The sequence below is a fragment of the Staurois parvus genome, unplaced genomic scaffold (assembly GCF_062004578.1).
Source record: "Staurois parvus isolate SC_StPar_1 unplaced genomic scaffold, SC_StPar_1.0 ptg000335l, whole genome shotgun sequence".
NCBI classification, from domain to species: Eukaryota; Metazoa; Chordata; class Amphibia; order Anura; family Ranidae; genus Staurois; species Staurois parvus.
In genome coordinates, this window is record NW_028318131.1 from 1,299,767 (window position 1) to 1,320,057 (window position 20,291).

General features: G+C 45.0%; 1 protein-coding gene across 1 annotated transcript in view; it reads left to right on the forward strand.

The window, feature by feature from the left end:
• Window positions 1–7,338: 7,338 nt before the first annotated feature.
• Window positions 7,339–20,291, forward strand: part of LOC149457103 (solute carrier family 26 member 6-like) — a 56,147-nt gene continuing 43,194 nt past the window's right edge. Inside the window, exons 1-4 of the mRNA XM_089684075.1 lie at window positions 7,339–7,430; window positions 12,323–12,558; window positions 16,775–16,914; window positions 19,896–20,006. Of these exons, the coding sequence (XP_089540201.1) occupies window positions 12,416–12,558; window positions 16,775–16,914; window positions 19,896–20,006 (394 nt within the window). The 5' untranslated portion in view covers window positions 7,339–7,430; window positions 12,323–12,415. The remainder of the gene's footprint in view (window positions 7,431–12,322; window positions 12,559–16,774; window positions 16,915–19,895; window positions 20,007–20,291) is intronic.

The window sequence follows — 20,291 nt, forward strand, 5'->3', positions numbered from 1 at the left end:
GTTGCAGATGTGAAACAATTTTTTTTGTGGACCCTCTACGTTGCAAAAGGAGGGGTTCATCTGTGCACCAGGCACGTTCCAATATGTGCATTACAAAATTCTGATTTATTTTACAAGCAGAAATTATCTCTCAAAATAAATAAAATTCACCATAGTCTCCATTCTGAACGACTGTTTGCTCATTAAAAAAAATAAAAAAACTTCTGCTACTATGATGCCAAAGAGGCTTGTTCTTGATCTGCTCCTGCATGAGATTAAGTCCTGGATTCTTTCCTAGATACACAGAATATAGCTGGATATAACATTTATAGGTAAAGTCAATCCAGGGAATATCTGATTGCCTCTTGGGGGATCAGGAAGGAATTGTTTCCCCTGCAGGAGCAAATTGGATCATGCTTTGCTGGGGGGGTTTTTTGCCTTCCTCTGGATCAACTGTGGGTGTAGGATTATAACTTTTTTTTTTTTTTTTTTTAATGGTTGAACTGGATGGACTTTTGTCTTTTGTCAGCCAGACTAATGCAGGCTATACATGGTTTGAATTCCGAACGATTTTTTTGTCCGAAAATCGAAATAGTCTTTTGGTCTGTAATCCGATGGTGCTATCAATTATTTGGAAAATCGGCAGACCAAGTCATAAGTCTAGGTTTTTTAAAACATTCATGCCCAGCACAACAGGCACTGCTGGGTTAACTGGGCCATGGGTCACAACTATTCCAACCTGCTCCACCACCTGGTCCTGGATTTGGATCCTCACCCAAGCGATGCCGTCAACCAGGATAGGCCTCTCTGAGGGAAAGCCGGCAGGGATTCAGTTGTTTCCGTGATGGCTGATCCAAGATGACTGCTGAGGGTCACCTGAATGCAGCACAGCCAACCGGAAAGCTGCTTCGAGGAACCAAGGAAACACAGAGTGTCCCCTGACTTCCCCTCCAAGCTGTGATGCCGCTCCGTTTGGGCACCACCTGCAGTGGAGGAAGCAGACTGCACCTGCTTACAGTTCATTGACTAAGGAATTGGATGTCAGCTTAATCAGAAGATACCCATCACAGAGGAACTTCTCCACTCAATGGCCTGGAAATCTAAACCTTCAAACTTTCACAGAAACAGATGCTTTAAGGGCTTGTTGTAAAAGTCCTGAATCAGCACAGTCACTTGTGCATCCTAGTTGGGTAGCACTTTTGTATAGATGCCTTCAACTTGAATCTAGGAGAAGCCCTATAGGACTTGACAGGAACTTTGGTAGAAGAACTTTGGAGTAACAGCAATAAATTAGGCATTTTGGAGTAAGCACTTGTAGTAATTTGGCTGACAGAACTCGTACCTCTCTTCTACTACAATGTTCAAATCAGTGCTTCCGGCTTCATTCTAGGAGTCAGTGGAGGTCTCTCTATTGAACAGCATAACTCAATACAGAAAGATGCATCTTCGGTTTTCTCTTTGAAGTATCAGGTGAGATTCTTCGTAAAGGCTAGAGCAGTGTTTCTCAACCTTTTTTTCCATCAAGGCACCCTTTACAATTATGGATAATCTCAAGGCACCCTTTAAGATTCTGCACAAGCTCAAGGCACCCCAATTTAAAATATAAAAAACTATTCTACACACATCCAGTACACCCAACGTTAGAGGTGATTTATTCTTCCAAAGCAAATACACCTTTGCACACTGGTACTGACTAGTGTTCCATTGTGGCTCTCATTTTATCTCCCTCACTCTGCTAATGTGACCCCAGTGCTGCCAGAGAGGGCAGGGGAGGGCCAGACAGGGATGATGGTCATGCACCCGACATCCTCCTTTTCAACTGATGATGTCATTGGTTCTTAGGATGCCGGCAGCTAGAAGGTCATAAAAATGCAGAATGAAAACCTGTAACTTTGTGTGCTAAAAGGCAGGATTGATACACCTGCTGGCTTGTATACAATTTTTGGGCATTTTCCCAAGGCACCCCTGAAGAAGCCTGAAGGCACCCCAGGGTGCCAGGGCTCCCTGGTTGAGAAAGGCTCGGCTAGAGCTCCGCTTCTTCTCTTTTTAATCACATTTTTTCTGAAAGCTAGCTGAGGTAACTGAAGTGGTCAGGCACCTGTTAGCCAGTGGTTTAGACCAGCCTTTCACATCCAGGGTGCCTTCAGGCTTCTTCAGGGGTGCCTTGGCAAAATGCCCAAAAATTGTATACAAGCCAGCAGGTGTATCAATCCTGCCTTTTAGCACACAAAGTTACAGGTTTTCATTCTGCATTTTTATGACCTATCTGCCGGCATCCTAAGAACCAATGACATAATCAGCTGAAAAGGAAGAGGTCGGGTACATGCACATCATCCTTTTCTGGCCCTCCCCTGCCCTCTCCGGCAGCACTGGGGTCACATTAACAGAGTGAAGGAGATAAAATGAGCGAGCCACAATGGAACACTAGTCAGTACCAGTGTGCAAAGGTGTATTTACCGTATTTTTCGCCGTATAAGACGCACCTGACCATAAGACGCACCTAGGTTTTAGAGGCAGAAAACAGGAAAAAAAATTCTGAACTAATAGACTGCAGACACAGTACAGGAGATGACCAGAGACTGCGGACCGCACAGGGATGACCAGAGACTGCGAACAGTACAGATGACTGCTGACCTTTGGGGAGGTGGGGAGCGGGTACCTGAATTGGACAGGTACCCGCTCTTACTTCCGCAGAGTTTTTGTTTGATCTTACCTGTTCCTCGATCCAGCCGCGCGCTGTCTTCCCGGCTTCTGTAATGGCGCTCGGCATGACAGCCGGGTGCCCAGTGCGCATGAGCGAGAAGCACTTGCGCTTTGTGATTGGTCCGGCGGCTTCTGGGATCTGTCATGTGTCCCAGGTACCGCCTTACCATTCACAAAGCGCACCGCTTCTCGTGCATGCGCACTGGGCACCCGGCTGTCATGCCCACACTACAGAAGCCGGGAAGACCGCGCCGCTGGATAGAGGAACAGGTAAGGTCCCGCTGCAGAGCTGAGCGGCCGGCCCGGTATTCTGACACGGCGGCAGTGGAAATACCGGACCGGCCGCTCCATATTCGCCTTATAAGATGCACTGACATTTCCCCCCCAGTTTTGGGGAAGAAAAAGTGCGTCTTATACGGCGAAAAATACGGTACATTGGAAGAATAAATCACCTGTAACGTTGGGTGTACTGGATGTGTGTAGATTAGGTTTTTACATTTTAGATTGGGGTGCCTTGAGATTATCTATAATTTTAAAGGGTGCCTTGATGGAAAAAAGGTTGAGAAACACTGATTTAGGCATCACTGCAGTAAGTAGGCTGTACCAATGTTCTGTGTACTGTTATTAGTGACTTCACTTCTGTACTACAATATTATGTCGAGAATTGTCATTCAAGTCAGTGTTGTTCCCTCACACCAGCCTAGTGAGTGTTCTGGACCAGTTATTAATCAGATGGCTGTGGGGAATGTACAGTGTCAACTGGGTTGTATCTATACTATGACACTGAAACCAAATGGTTGATGGGACCCCTCTGTTCATATTATTATTTATTTATTTCAGGTACTTATATAGCGCCATAAATTTACGCAGCACTTTACATATATATGTACATTCACATCAGTCCCTAACCCTCAAGGGGCGTACAATCTAAGGTCCCTAACCCTCAAGGGGCGTACAATCTAAGGTCCCTAACCCTCAAGGGGCGTACAATCTAAGGTCCCTAACCCTCAAGGGGCGTACAATCTAAGGTCCCTAACCCTCAAGGGGCGTACAATCTAAGGTCCCTAACCCTCAAGGGGCGTACAATCTAAGGTCCCTAACTCACATTCATACATACACATACTAGGGACAATTTAGACAGGAGCCAATTAACCCACCAGCAAGTCTCTGGAGTGTTTGGAGGAAACCGGAGTACCCAGAGGAAACACGGGCACAGAGAGAACATGCAAACTTCAGGCAGGTGGTGCCGTGGTTGGGATCTAAACCAACAACCCTAGTACTGTCAGGCGGAAGTGCTAACCATTTACAGTCCGGTCCATAAATATTGGGACATCGACACAATTCTAACATTTTTGGCTCTATACACCACCACAATGGATTTGAAATGAAACAAACAAGATGTGCGTTAACTGAAGACTGTCAGCTTTAATTTGAGGGTATTTACATCCAAATCAGGTGAACGGTGTAGGAATTACAACAGTTTGCATATGTGCCTCCCACTTGTTAAGGGACCAAAAGTAATGGGACAATTGGCTTCTCAGCTGTTCCATGGCCAAGTGTGTGTTATTCCCTCATTATCCCAATTACAATGAGCAGATAAAAGGTCCAGAGTTCATTTCAAGTCTGCTATTTGCATTTGGAATCTGTTACTGTCAACTCTCAAGATGAGATCCAAAGAGCTGTCACTATCAGTGAAGCAAGCCATCATTAGGCTGAAAAAACAAAACAAACCCATCAGAGAGATAGCAAAAACATTAGGTGTGGCCAAAACAATTGTTTGGAACATTCTTAAAAAGAAGGAACGCACCGGTGAGCTCAGCAACACCAAAAGACCCGGAAGACCACGGAAAACAACTGTGGTGGATGACCGAAGAATTCTTTCCCTGGTGAAGAAAACACCCTTCACAACAGTTGGCCAGATCAAGAACACTCTCCAGGAGGTAGGTGTATGTGTGTCAAAGTCACCAATCAAGAGAAGACTTCACCAGAGTGAATACAGAGGGTTCACCATAAGATGGAAACCATTGGTGAGCCTCAAAAACAGGAAGGCCAGATTAAAGTTTGCCAAACGACATCTAAAAAAGCCTTCACAGTTCTGGAACAACATCCTATGGACAGATGAGACCAAGATCAACTTGTACCAGAGTGATGGGAAGAGAAGAGTATGGAGAAGGAAAGGAACTGCTCATGATCCTAAGCATACCACCTCATCAGTGAAGCATGGTGGTGGTAGTGTCATGGCGTGGGCATGTATGGCTGCCAATGGAACTGGTTCTCTTGTATTTATTGATGATGTGACTGCTGACAAAAGCAGCAGGATGAATTGTGAAGTGTTTCGGGAATATTATCTGCTCATATTCAGCCAAATGCTTCACAACTCATTGGACGCTTCACAGTGCAGATGGACAATGACCCAAAGCAGACTGCAAAAGCAACCAAAGAGTTTCTTAAGGGAAAGAAGTGGAATGTTATGCAATGGCCAAGTCAATCACCTGACCTGAATCTGATTGAGCATGCATTTCACTTGCTGAAGACAAAACTGAAGGGAAAATGCCCCAAGAACAAGCAGGAACTGAAGACAGTTGCAGTAGAGGCCTGGCAGAGCATCACCAGGGATGAAACCCAGCGTCTGGTGATGTCTATGCGTTCCAGACTTCAGGCTGTAATTTAATAAAAAGGGTTTGCAACCAAGTATTAAAAAGTGAAAGTTTGATTTATGATTATTATTCTGTCCCATTACTTTTGGTCCCTTAACAAGTGGGAGGCACATATGCAAACTGTTGTAATTCCTACACCGTTCACCTGATTTGGATGTAAATACCCTAAAATTAAAGCTGAGAGTCTGCAGTTAAAGCACATCTTGTTTGTTTCATTTCAAATCCATTGTGGTGGTGTATAGAGCCAAAAATGTTAGAATTGTGTCGATGTCCCAATATTTATGGACCTGACTGTAGCTACTGTTAGGGCTCGTCTACCCTTGACTTTATTTCTAACTCTTGCCAATCGCCCCTATAGCATTTGACATGCGTTTATTGCTTCTCAAACGCTCCCCAAACAGCCCGTGTGCGGTTTTGAGGTGGTTGATAGGCGTTTTCCAAGCGTTAAAACTGCACCACAAACGCCTAATGAAGTTAAATGGTATTAACGCTTCGCAACTGCCTCACAACTGCACCGCAAACGCTTGGCAAGTGTTTGCTGAGCGGCACCATAGACTTGAATGGGAGGCTTCAACTCCTCCTGACTTGACACGAGGCGTCAGTTTTGCCGCGACGCAACGTGATGCAACACTAGCACTTCAGTGCGAACAGCACTGTGTGCTGCCATGTGCAGAATTTTCATAGGCATTTGGGAAGCGTTAAAAACGCCTATCTGACGCCTGCTGACAAAGCTAGTGTGAACTGAGCCTTAGATTGTATTCCTTTGCCTAACCAACCCTTTCCATTTCTGGGATATGCCATGAATTTATGCAGACTTCTCAAAAGATCCAAAGTCACACCAAAATTCCCATCAGGTAAATGTTTAAATAAAAAACACACTGGGGGATATTTACTAAAACTACAGAGTAAAAATCTGATGCAGCTATGCATAGCTACCAAGCAGCTTCCAGATTGTATTGCCAAAGCCTAATTGAATAAGCTGCAGTTATGCAGGCCATAGTTCGTTTATCAGCTGAATTTTCATCCGAAAAATGAAAAATCGGTCGTTCTGTTGCCACCAATGCTTGCGCAAATCGTCTGTTTTTCGTAAATTTTCCAGCATGACCAATAAAAGAAAGGAGGAGGAACCGCGAAAATCATCCGACGGCATTGCCCCACTAACGGTGCGAATATCAGCCGATTATTCTTTCGGACGACAATTCGGCTGATAAACGAACCGTCTATGGCCTGCATTAGAAGCTGATTGATTACCATGCACAGCTGCACCAGATTCTGGGTGCTCTAGTTTTAGTAAATCTCCCCCACCGCTGAAAATACAAAACACTTTCCTTTCAATTATCTCTGGTTATGTTCTTCTTCACTGATGCCTCTCTGCTTGAAGAGTGATATGTAGACAGATCGACTTAATTTCAATAGGAATATGTTTGATTCGGCTACATTTCACACAAGAGAAGCATTGTGTACGGTACAAGTGTCCTGACCTACAAATATACAGTAAACACATAATTGTAAATTATACAAGAGTATCCTTTGTGCATCGATGGTTGGACAAGTACTAAACATTTGTGTTCCGTCATGCTTATTGACAACACAGGTAAATTTATACACAGCGGTGATTTACAATATGCTAAAAAAAGGAGCAGAGACAATGCCGGCCTTTCAGTGTTTATGCCATAGCTTTGATTGAAACAAATACTGTTGTGCCGTGTGACTGGCCAAATGAATACATTGGCACCACCTTCACCTGGCAAGTTGGCACCACCAAGGTCACCTATGATTTAGTGGCACTACCAAGGGACCTTTCAAATAACTGGCAGATGAGGATGTTTTGGTTGGAGCATTACAAATCACTATGACATTTTTATGGCCAGAATGATTTATTGGAAAGAGGGAAGGAAGGGAATTATTCATTTTTATTGGTTATGGAGGTGGGCAGTGTTGGACATGCCCATTATGGACCAGTATAAATATAATGATATAATGGGCTATGCATGCCCCAGTAAGTTATTATAAAAAGTTCAACAATAGTCCATCTACTGACCTTAAGCTGGCAGAATTTCTCTTTGTGTGATGGAATCGGCCAAATGCACGGTAAGTTACTTCATCATTTATGGCAGTATAATAATAATCTAGTTCAGTGGTGGTCAATTTACTTGATACAGGAGGCCTCAAATGTGCGTTATTGACACAACCAATAGGCTGCACATAATATTAAGTGAATGTAATGCTACAGAAAGCTGTCATTCACTGTAGCAATGCAACAGGAGATGGTCAGAGATTACGGGCATGCTATAAGTGATGATCAAAGACTGCCAACATCCTACAGGAGATGGTCTACAAGCATTGCTGTAAGAGAAGGTTAAAACATGGCAAGATGCAACAATAGAAGGTTAGAATCTTCGAGCATGTTATAAGAGGTCAAACTTTGTCAACATGCAACAGGAGATGGCCAGAGACTATGGGCATACTGTAAGTAATGGTGATTTAGTCAAGGACTGAATCGTCCAGTGCTTATCTGTTCCTGTCCTAATTTATCATTCTAGCTTTGGAATGTGCGCACACTGGAAGAGACTCACGCTGACACACAAGTTCAGTCTATGAACACTTCTAGTTTATTATAATGAGAAAGTGAGCTTATATATGCAGAATGATGCGAACATCACGTGAGAACAGCATAAGCATTATATTAGTCTTTGATTGGTCATTTCCACACGAAAACAATCTCCGTCATGGTATAGGTGTGATCTTCTTCCAGGTATTATCTATAGAAAGAAAAACATTCCTTTTGTCTTCCAAATCACACAGTGGGAGGGGTCGGTGCGTGTGAGCAAACATTTCTTAAGCAAGGATTTCTTGAAGTACCACAAAGCCCAGCAGGCAGAAAATATTCACACAACATATATATTCATGCTAAACATTTATAAATATGAAGAAAGAAATAGTATTAAAGTATAAAAGTAAATATGTATAAAAATGTGTATAAAAATAGTGTGTATATATATATATATTCAATAGGAAACGAAATAGACATTTTACCAAATCCATCACAATGGTCAAAGGGTGCCAACATCCTACAGGAGATGGTCAGAGACTGCAAGAATGCTATAAGAGAAGGTTAAAACTTGGAAATGTGGTCAGAGACTATAGGCATGCTATAAAAGACAGTCAGACTTTGTCAACATGCAACAGTATATATTCAGAGAATAAGGGCATGCTATAATTAATGGTCAAAGACTACCACCATCCTACAGGAGATGGTCAGAGACTGCAAACATGCTATAAAAGAAGGTTAAAACTTGGAAACGTGGTCAGAGACTATATGCATGCTATAAAAGACAGTCAGACTTTATCAATATGCAACAGTATATATTCAGAGACTAAGGGCATGCTATAAGTAATTGTCAAAGACTACCACCATCCTACAGGAGATGGTCAGACCCAAGAGTTTGCCATAGGACAGCCTTTCTCAACCTTTTTACCCAAAAGGATCCCTTCAATTGATTTTTAGGTAACCCCTACTGAAATTAATTATTCAGAAGTCAGTGGGGATAATGTCTTCTTACATTGGTTGCCAGTGGGAAAAATAGGCCCCCTAACAGTGGTGGTCAGATAACCACCCTTACAGACAGCTAAAAACATAATTGGTGTCATGCTGCTGACTCTGCCAAGTGGTATTGAACTTGGAAATATTCAAGCACTGTGGGAGACCAGATATAGTGAATGCAGGGTCCGGGGAGACCAGATATAGTGAATGCAGGGTCCGGGGAGACCAGATATAGTGAATGCAGGGTCCGGGGAGACCGGATATAGTGAATGCAGGGTACGGGGAGACCGGATATAGTGAATGCAGGGTCCGGGGAGACCGGATATAGTGAATGCAGGGTCCGGGGAGACCGGATATAGTGAATGCAGGGTCCGGGGAGACCGGATATAGTGAATGCAGGGTCCGGGGAGACCGGATATAGTGAATGCAGGGTCTGGGGAGACCAGATATAGTGAATGCAGGGTCCCGGGGGGACAAGATATAGTGAATGCAGGGTCCGGGGAGACCAGATATAGTGAATGCAGGGTCCGGGGAGATCAGATATAGTGAATGCAGGGTCCGGGGAGACCAGATATAGTGAATGCAGGGTCCGGGGAGACCAGATATAGTGAATGCAGGGTCCTCAATTTAGTAACACTTTAACCAAACCATTTAACTACTAGAAACCAGTCTAAAATATTTTCCTTCACTAGTCTGCAGAGGCCGCACATTAAGTGCCAAAGGGCCACATATGACTCCCTGGTCACAGGATGGACACCAGGGATGGTGAAAGAGGGATGAGATTGGTTCTTTGTCACCATGTTAGGCAGGAGGACATGCTGGAAAACTGAATTCTGCAATGTCAGGTGGTGAAGTAAATTTGCTTTCTAAAGTGGCTTGGGTCCCCATGAGGGTAATTTACCCTCACTCCCTGTTGTGACACCCATCAAATTGAACAGAACAGAGAGTGGGTTGATTCTTCCATAAGCTGGCAATACACTAGTAGAATTTTGTTTGACATTTTTTGTTCAAACATTTGTTTGATTTCCTAATTGTTAGGCTCAAATAGATAGGAGCAGGATGGAAATGTTTTTTCGAACGAATGAATTTCTAACAGTGTATGTGGTTTTCGTTTGGGAAATGACATTAATTGTAAAATTAAATGTTAAAAGCAGATCAGTACTTTTGAATGTACTAAGAATTTTGGACGAATGTTTGTTTGGAAATCTGCTAGTTTATGGCCAGCTTTACTATACTGTTCTATCTGATATCCATCAATAGGTGGAGAGTGGAGAGAAATCTTTCACCTAACGGCAGAGTCAGCAAAAAAAGTTATGCTCTATCCAAAACAAAAGCAAACAAAAAGTTTTGGTTAGAATTAGATTTTAAAAGTATTAACAGTTGGTTAAAAGATTAATCTATCTGTACTCTATCTATCTATCTATCTATCTATCTATCTATCTATCTATCTATCTATCTATCTAATCTTTACACAGTACAAGTTGTATATTGTATTTATATACAATACTGTGCAAATGTTTTGGTTAGAATTAGATTTTAAAAGTATTAACAGTTGTTTAAAAGATTAATATACGGTATGTACTCTATCTATCTATCTATCTATCTATCTATCTATCTATCTATCTATCTATCTATCTATCTATCTATCTATCCTTCCATCTATCTATCTATCTATCTATCTATCTATCTATCTATCTATCTATCTATCTATCCTTCCATCTATCTATCTATCTATCTATCTATTATCTATTATCTATCTATTATCTATCTATCTATCTATCTATCTATCTATCTATCTATCTATCTATTATCTATCTATCTATCTATCTATCTATCTATCTATCTATCTATCTATCTATTATCTATTATCTATCTATTATCTATCTATCTATCTATCTATCTATCTATCTATCTATTATCTATCTATCTATCTATCTATCTATCTATCTATCTATCTAATCTTTACACAGTACAAGTTGTATATTGTATTTATATACAATACTGTGCAAATGTTTTAGGCAGACATTCTGTAAAGTAATAATGCTTTAAAAAAAAAAATTTGTAATTGCTTATTTTTACCAATTTACAAATTGCAAAGTGAGTGAACAGAAGATCAATAGTTGGTGTGACTATGCTTTGGCTTCAAACCAGCATCAATTCCTACACTTGCACACTTTGTACACTTGCACAATGTCAGGGGTTTTGTAGGATTAGAGTTAGGAGTATGACTAACCAATTATACCAAGCTGGTGCTAATGAAACTGGGTGAGGAACATCCAAACTCTGCTACTAAGGAGAGGTTGTGGAAGACAGTTTCCTGTATATGGTTATACACCATGGCAAGACTGAGCACACCAACAAGACACAAGGTAGATATACTGCATCAGCAAGGTATCTCCCAGAAAAAGATTTCAAAGCAGACTGGGGTTTCAAGATGTGCCGTTCAAGTTCCTCTGAAGAAGCACAAAGAATAGGGCAACATTGAGGACTGTAGACACAGTGGTCGGCTAATGAACCATTTCAGGAGATAAAAGACACTTTGTGCTTACTTTCTTTCAACGTTGGAAGATGTACAGCCGTGCCATCAGCACAGAACCCTGTGGGACCCAGGTACACCCATCTCATGTCTGGAGAAGTCTGTCCAGAAGTGGTCTAGAAAAAACCATACCTCAGATGTGGAAACAAGGTTGAGTGACTCAACTATGCAGGAAAACATAGGGACTGGGGTGCAGAAAAATGACAGCAAGTGCTCTGGACTGATGAGTCAAAATGTGAAATATTTGGCTGTAGCAGGAGGCAGTTTGTTGGTGAAGGTTTGGAGAGCAGGACAATAATGAGTGTCTGCAGGCAACAGTGAAGCATGGTGGAGGTTTGGGGCTGCATTTCTGCAAATGGAGTTGGAGATTTGGTCAGGATCAACGGTGTCCTCAATGCTGAGAAATACAGGTAAATACTGATCCATCATGCCAGACCATCAGGGAAGCGTGCGATTGGCCCCACATTTATTCTGGAGCAGGACAACCACCCCAGTCATACAGCCAATGTCATTAAGAACCAGGGGCGGACTGACCATTTGGGAACTCGGGCACTGCCTGAGGGCCCAGGGTCAGTAGGGGGCCCCATGAGATGTCCCAGGTACCTTTTTTATAAGCTTTTTTGGGTGTGGTTTGAGTTTGGGCGAGGACACAGGGGCCCCATGATCCCCTATTGCCTGGGGGCCCCATGAGTTGTCAGTCCGCCCCTGTTAAGAACTATCTTCATTGTAAAGAAGAACAAGGAGTCCTGAAAGTGATGGTTGATGATGAATGTCACAGGAAAATCTGGTTTTGTTTTTTCATCTTGTAATGGGCTCTTCATTTTTTCTCGCTTTTATTCTTGCAGGCGTTCTGCTTTAATCAAAATGCATTCCTGTAACTTTTCTTATACTTCTCCCTTTCAGTTTTTTACCATCCGACAGCAGTAGTGAGTTCATATCCGACATCATCCATGAGAGCAAACTTGTAAGGGAGTCACTGAGGGTCATCTGACCAGGATGGAGGATAAGCAGGTCGAGGCTTCGGAGAAGGGTGATGCCATGAAGCCCCAGGCATTAAACGAGGCTGAGCTGGACCAAATCGCCCCTAGGACACGGGTCATAAAACCATCATTCTGGACGAGGAGCAAGAACCGGATGAGGTGAGAAGCTCTGCTTCAATGAGTTGCATAGCTTATGTTTCGGTAAAGTGTATCTAAAGCCAAAAACGGTTTTACATTTTCAATGAAGCTATGAAGGGTTAGAACCTTTGCAGGGTTTTTATTGCAGTCTATGTCCCCGTTAGGGAGAATTACTCTATTTGCCTATGAGGCCAATGTTATCAGGAATGAAGGTGGGGGGACATCCAAAATTCTGAGTTGTCACCAGAACAGGAATAGAGGGAAAGCAATGGGGACACTTGTTCTGGTGACAACTCTCTAAGAAGGGATTTCCTCTTGCTTACTATTATGTCTACAGGATAGGAAGCGAAAATGAAATCTTCCACATGGGACACAGATGGCAAAAAGTTTTGGTTTTAGATTTACTTTAAAGCGTTCCACAAAAGTGGAAGCTCCGCTTGTTTGCCTCTTCCCCCCCCCTCCACTGCCATATTTGGCACCTTTTGGGGGGGAGTGGGTACCTGGTTTTGACAGGTACCCACTTCTGGCTCAGTTCTCTGCGGCGAAGTGAGCCAGAAGTGTAGCCCCCTCTTTCCTCCTGCGGTCTCCTGGGAACTTTCACAGGTCCCAGAAGACTGCCAGACCAATCACTATGCGCAGTGTGACTCACGCATGCGCAGAGGGCACCCGGCTGTGAAACCGCAAGCTGTCACAGTTTGGTGCCCACACTGAAGATTCCGGAGCCAGAGAGAGAAGAAGGAGAGAAGGGACCGCGCAGGTGAGCACATCGCTGGACCCTGGGACAAGTAAGAGTGTGTTTATTAAAAGTCAGCAGCTACAGTTTTTGTAGCTGCTGACTTTTAGTAAACACAAAGACGGCTGGAGCTCCACTTTAAAGTCTCCTTTTCAGTCTTGCACAGTTGTACCGGCTCGTCTCCCGGACTGAAATGGCTTACTCTGATTTCACTGCACACTGTGAGCTTCTTACAATGTGCATTAAGTCAAATAGAGACCACCTCATGTCCTGGCTGAGGACATCTGGTATAGTCTAGCACAGGGAACTCCAAACCTTCTAAACAAAGGGCCATTTTACTTTCATTCAGACTTTAGGGGGGCCAGACTGGCCAGTGGGAGTAGAAAATGCCCCATTGTTGGTATCAGTGGAGGGAATAGTGCCCCATTATTGGTGTCAGTGGAAGGAATAGTGCCCCCTCATTGGTATCAGTGGGAGGAATAGTGCCCCACCATTGGTGTCAGTGGGAGGAATAGTGCACCATCATTGGTATCAGTGGGAGGAATAGTGACCCATCATTGGTGTCAGTGGGAGGAATAGTGCTCCATCATTGGTATTAGTGGGAGGAATAGTGTCCCATCATTGGCGTCAGTGGGAGGAATAGTGCTCCATCATTGGTATCAGTGGGAGGAATAGTGCCCCATCATTGGTATCAGTGGGAGGAATAGTGCCCCATCATTGGTATCAGTGGGAGGAATAGTGCCCCATCATTGATATCAGTGGGAGGAATAGTGCCCCAGCATTGGTATCAGTGGGAGGAATAGTGCCCCATCATTGGTGTCAGTGGGAGGAATAGTTCCCCATCATTGGTATCAGTGGGAGGAATAGTGCCCCATCATTGGTATCAGTGGGAGGAATAGTGCCCCATCATTGGTATCTCTGGAAGGAATAGTGCCCCATCATTGGTATTAGTGGGAGGAATAGTGCCCCATCATTGGTGTCAGTGGGGGGAATAGTGCCCCATCATTGGTATCTCTGGAAGGAATAGTGCCCCATCAATGGTATCAGTGGGAGGAATATTGCCCCATCATTGGTATCAGTGGGAGGAATAGTGCCCCATCATTGGTATCAGTGGGAGGAATAGTGCCCCATCATTGGTGTCAGTGGGAGGAATAGTGCCCCATCATTGGTATTAGTGGGAGGAATAGTGCCCCATCATTGGTATCAGTGGGAGGAATAGTGCCCCATCATTGGTGTCAGTGGGAGGAATAGTGCCCCATCATTGGTATTAGTGGGAGGAATAGTGCCCCATCATTGGTATCAGTGGGAGGAATAGTGCCCCAACATTGGTATCAGTGGGAGGAATAGTTCCCCATCATTGGTATCAGTGGGAGGAATAGTGCCCCATCATTGGTATCTCTGGAAGGAATAGTGCCCCATCATTGGTATTAGTGGAGGAATAGTGCCCCATCATTGGTATTAGTGGGAGGAATAGTGCCCCATCATTGGTGTCAGTGGGGGGAATAGTGCCCCATCATTGGTATCTCTGGAAGGAATAGTGCCCCATCAATGGTATCAGTGGGAGGAATATTGCCCCATCATTGGTATCAGTGGGAGGAATAGTGCCCCATCATTGGTATCAGTGGGAGGAATAGTGCCCCATCATTGGTGTCAGTGGGAGGAATAGTGCCCCATCATTGGTATTAGTGGGAGGAATAGTGCCCCATCATTGGTATCAGTGGGAGGAATAGTGCCCCATCATTGGTGTCAGTGGGAGGAATAGTGCCCCATCATTGGTATTAGTGGGAGGAATAGTGCCCCATCATTGGTATCTCTGGAAGGAATAGTGCCCCATCAATGGTATCAGTGGGAGGAATAGTGCCCCATCATTGGTATCTCTGGAAGGAATAGTGCCCCATCATTGGTATCAGTGGGAGGAATAGTGCCCCATCATTGGTATCAGTGGGAGGAATAGTGACCCATCATTGGTGTCAGTGGGAGGAATAGTGCCCCATCATTGGTATCAATGGGAGGAATAGTGCCCCATCATTGGTATCAGTGGGAGGAATAGTGCCCCATCATTGGTATCAGTGGGAGGAATAGTGCCCCATCATTGGTGTCAGTGGGAGGAATAGTGCCCCATCATTGGTATCTCTGGAAGGAATAGTGCCCCATCAATGGTATCAGTGGGAGGAATAGTGCTCTGCATTAGTGTCAGTTGTGGATGGATTAGTGCTCCAAGGGCCAGATAGAGCAAGCAAAGGGTTACATCTGGCCCCAGGGCTGCAGTTTGGAGACCACTGGTCTAGCCGTCCTTTCCCAGCCTAACTATCCCTGGCCCCGCCTCTTTCATTCACTGGATTTAAGTTCTTCCAATCATGAATGCTCAGCATCACAAGTGGGCCTTAGCTAGGGTGGTCTGCATGCAAGTACAGCCTGACTAGGAACACCCATTCCTCCAGATTGATCTCCTCCCAAGAGCCAGCCCACTCCTAGCATCAGGGCTGAGAACTCTTGAGAAGTACTGAGGTAGGGTGCTGTGATGTTCTCAGGAAGCTATGTACAACACCCTGATGGTGCCTCCTACCAGACAAGATCTGCCTGTATTACATGGGGAAGCACAGAGACCTAGTGATAACGTCACTGGGTGTAAAATAAGTGTAATGAAAATGGAAGGATTATGCTTAAAAATGTAATCAGCATGTTGTGGGGGTTGGGGGGGGGGGGGGGCATGGAAGGCAAAATAAAAGCAAATTAAATGTCAGCTTTAATTATTTAATCTTTTTCATTCATCTATACAACACAAATTGAATTTGCAGCACATTAAAAAGAACATAAAAGTTGAACTCCCACCAAATCTCTAGGGGACTGGATTAGATCCCCAGACAGGTTCTTTTGCCGATTGTGTCCCCATTGGGGACATTTGTTCCCACTTCCTCTGCGGTCATCTGGACAGGAAAGGAAGTCCCAGAGCCTAGCTGGTTATAAACCGTTCACCCTTCCAATTATGATAGAAAACCTTCAGGCGTACAAGGATATGTATGCAGAATGTAGCTAATTACATAGTTAGTCTGGCTGAAAAAAGACAAAAGTCCATCCAGTTCAACCATAAAAAAAAAAAGTTATAATCAGGGGCGGACTGACAACTCATGGGACCCCCGGGCAATAGGGGATCATGGGGCCCCTGTGTCCTTGCCCAAACTCAAAAAAGCCTATGGAAAAGGTACCAGGGCATCTCATGGGGCCCCCTACTGACCCCGGGCCCTCGGGCAGTGCCCGAGTTTCCAAATAGTCAGTCCGCCCCTGGTTATAATCCTACACCCACAGCTGATCCAGAGGAAGGCAAAAAAACACAGCAAAGCATGATCCAATTTGCTCCTGCTGGGAAAAAAATTCCTTCCTGATCCCCCCCGAGAGGCAATCGGATATTCCCTGGATCAACTGGATTAATGTCTGTAGAAATAAACACAGAAACATCATAAAGTGAACGCCAATGCAGATAACCTTTCCTGTTCTTTATCCAAGATGCTCTCAAGAAACAGCCAGGCACTTGCTGCTGAAATACGTTCCTGTCCTGCGCTGGCTGCCGCGCTACCCGGCCCGGGAGTGGTTGCTGGGAGATGCCATCTCCGGATTCAGTGTTGGCATAGTCCAGCTGCCTCAAGGTAACTTATATAGAATGGTGATGATTGGAAATGAGGGGTTCTCTATTTTATCGCAGGGACTGTTACTGTTTTGGAAATGCTAGCAGAAAGAATTAATGGCGCTCTTGCTCGTCTGCTAAAGAGCAGCATGTTTTGCCTGCCGGTTGGGAACACATGCGATCATGCACAGGTTCCCGACCTGCACAAATATAAAGCTAGCCCTACCCCGTTGCCTTGCACATAACACATATTTGAGGCAGCAAAGAGGGTTTAAAGTGTTACTAAACCCTGGACCCTGCATTCACTATGTCTGGTCTCCCCGGACCCTGCATTCACTATATCTGGTCTCCCCGGACCCCGCATTCACTATGTCTGGTCTCCCCGGACCCTGCATTCACTATATCTGGTCTCCCCGGACCCCGCATTCACTATGTCTGGTCTCCCCGGACCCTGCATTCACTATATCTGGTCTCCCCGGACCCTGCATTCACTATATCCGGTCTCCCCGGACCCTGCATTCACTATGTCTGGTCTCCCCGGACCCTGCATTCACTATATCTGGTCTCCCCGGACCCTGCATTCACTATATCCGGTCTCCCCGGACCCCACATTCAGTATATCTGGTCTCCCCGGACCCTGCATTTACTATGTCTGGTCTCCCTGGACCCTGAATTCACTATGTCTGGTCTCCCTGGACCCTGCATTCACTATATCTGGTCTCCCCGGACCCTGAATTCACTATATCTGGTCTCCCGGACCCTGAATTCACTATATCTGGTCTCCCCGGACCCTGCATTCACTATATCCGGTCTCCCCGGACCCTGCATTCACTATATCCGGTCTCCCTGGACCCTGCATTCACGATATCTGGTCTCCCCGGACCCTGCATTCACGATATCTGGTCTCCCCGGACCCTGCATTCACTATATCCGGTCTCCCTGGACCCTGCTTTCACTATATCTGGTCTCCCCCGGACCCTGAATTCACTATATCTAGTCTCCCCGGACCCTGAATTCACTATATCCGCTCTCCCCGGACCCTGCATTCACTATATCTGGTCTCCCCGGACCCTGCATTCATTATATCTGGTCTCCACAGGCCCTGCATTCACTATATCTGGTCTCCCCGGACCCTGCATTCACTATATCTGGTCTCCCCGGATCCTGCATTCACTATATCTGGTCTCCCCGGACCCCGCATTCACTATATCTGGTCTCCCCGGACCCTGCATTCACTATATCTGGTCTCCCCGGACACTGCATTCACTATATCTGGTCTCCCTGGACCCTGCATTCACTATATCAGGTCTCCCCAGACCCTGCATTCACTATATCAGGTCTCCCCGGACCCTGCATTCACTATATCTGGTCTCCCCAGACCCTGCATTCACTAAATCCGGTCTCTCCGGACCCTGCATTCAATATATCTGGTCTCCACAGGCCCTGCATTCACTATATCAGGTCTCCCTGGACCCTGCATTCACTATATCTGGTCTCCCCGGACCCTATATTCACTATATCCGGTCTCTCCGGACCCTGCATTCACTATATCCGGTCTCCTTGGACCCTGCATTCACTATATCCGGTCTCCTCGGACCCTGCATTCACTATATCCGCTCTCCCCGGACCCTGCATTCACTATATCTGGCCTCCCACAGAACATGGAAATGCAATTATTTTAGTAAATATAAACTGCTAAATACCTTTTCTCATCAGCAGTATACAGCAGTCTTGTGACTTCTATCAGTGTTCAGCAGAGCACTGGTTAAAGCCTATAGAAGGAGTTTTCATTCTCCTCAGACTGTCCTATGAGGCTGCATGACCCCTGACCCTCTGTCTGGACAGTGCTGATTGGCCCTGTGCTGATCACATACATCCTTCCAAAGAAAAAAAAACCTCTCTAGCCATACACACTAAACTGAGCATAGTCAAGAGAAATAAAAACCATACACAAGCGCTCATGTCCGTAAGCCTCCCAGGACCACAGTAACAGTCACTTGTTGGGGTCAGGGGCAGACTGACCATTTGGAAACCATTTGGGCCCGGGGTCAGTAGGGGGCCCCATGAGATGCCCCTGATACCTTTTTCATAGGCTTTTTTGAGTCTGGGCAAGGACACAGGGGCCCCATGATCCCCTATTGCCCGGGGGCCCCATGAGTTGTCAGTCTGCCCCTGGTTGGGGTGCAGCCCTCTAAAGATCGGGGAATCTTGATGGCACTGGAAGAAAGCAAAGAAGGGGTGCCCTCTAAAGCGTGTGCTAACGTGTTTGGGGAGAGCTCTGAAGAAGGAAGTACGTCTCCCACACACCCTGCTGTCAGATTACCATTTATTCGGAGTGTCACACTGGTTTCCAGCTTGTATTATGAGTCTTGGTTTGTGAGTATACACTTTTGTCATTTTAAATAAATTCCTTTTTATCACAGTAATGGACGAGGAGAATGCGCCCCTTCTTTGCTTTCTTCCACTACTAAACTGAGCATGTGCAGAGTGACTCCTATAGCTCTATACTATCAGCAAATAGATTGTGGACAGTAAAAGAAGGGGAGGATCAGAGAAGACAGGATCAAACAGTCTTTTTACACAGTGTAGAGGATTAACCCCTTAGGTTCCACAGTGAGTATAACAAGCATGCTTTCCTGCATCTACAGACTGATCGTACTGTTGTGGGTTTAGTAACACATTAATGCCAACACCGTACACATATGTGTGCATGTATGGGAGAGGTTCACAGTATGTGCCGAGAGGACACTTACTGTGTGCTCCTAGCCCGGTGACCAAACTGTCAAAAACAGCTCACGGTGTATACTGTTGATTGAAAGTTGGAGGGACTAGCTCCCGATCACAAGACCATTGTGACGGCCAGCAGTCACATGATCCTTCACACCCCCTGGGCGTACAAACCCTTTTAACAGGACCCCAAAGGTGGGCAGGAAGGGGTTAATAACATCAATGAGTGGTAAGTATCTGAATGTTAAATATGATTTTTTTTTAATGTAATTTCAGGACTGGCATATGCTCTTCTTGCTGGCTTACCGCCTGTTTTTGGGCTCTACACCTCATTTTATCCTGTGTTCATGTATTTTCTTCTGGGGACCTCAAGACACATATCTGTAGGTGAGATCTGTATATGTTTTCAGAAAGGATATTTGCTAAGTCAAAGGTCGTATTCAGGGGCGGACTGACAACTCATGGGGCCTCCGGGCAACAGGGGGCCCCTGTGTCCTTGCCCAAACTCAAAAAACCCTATGAAAAAGGTACCAGGGGCATCTCATGGGGCCCCCTACTGACCCCGGGCCCTCGGGCAGTGCCCTAGTTTCCAAATGGTCAGTCCGCCCCTGGTCGTATTTTACAGCAGATATGAACAAAGCTAAACTTTAGCCAGATGTGAAAACAGCTAAA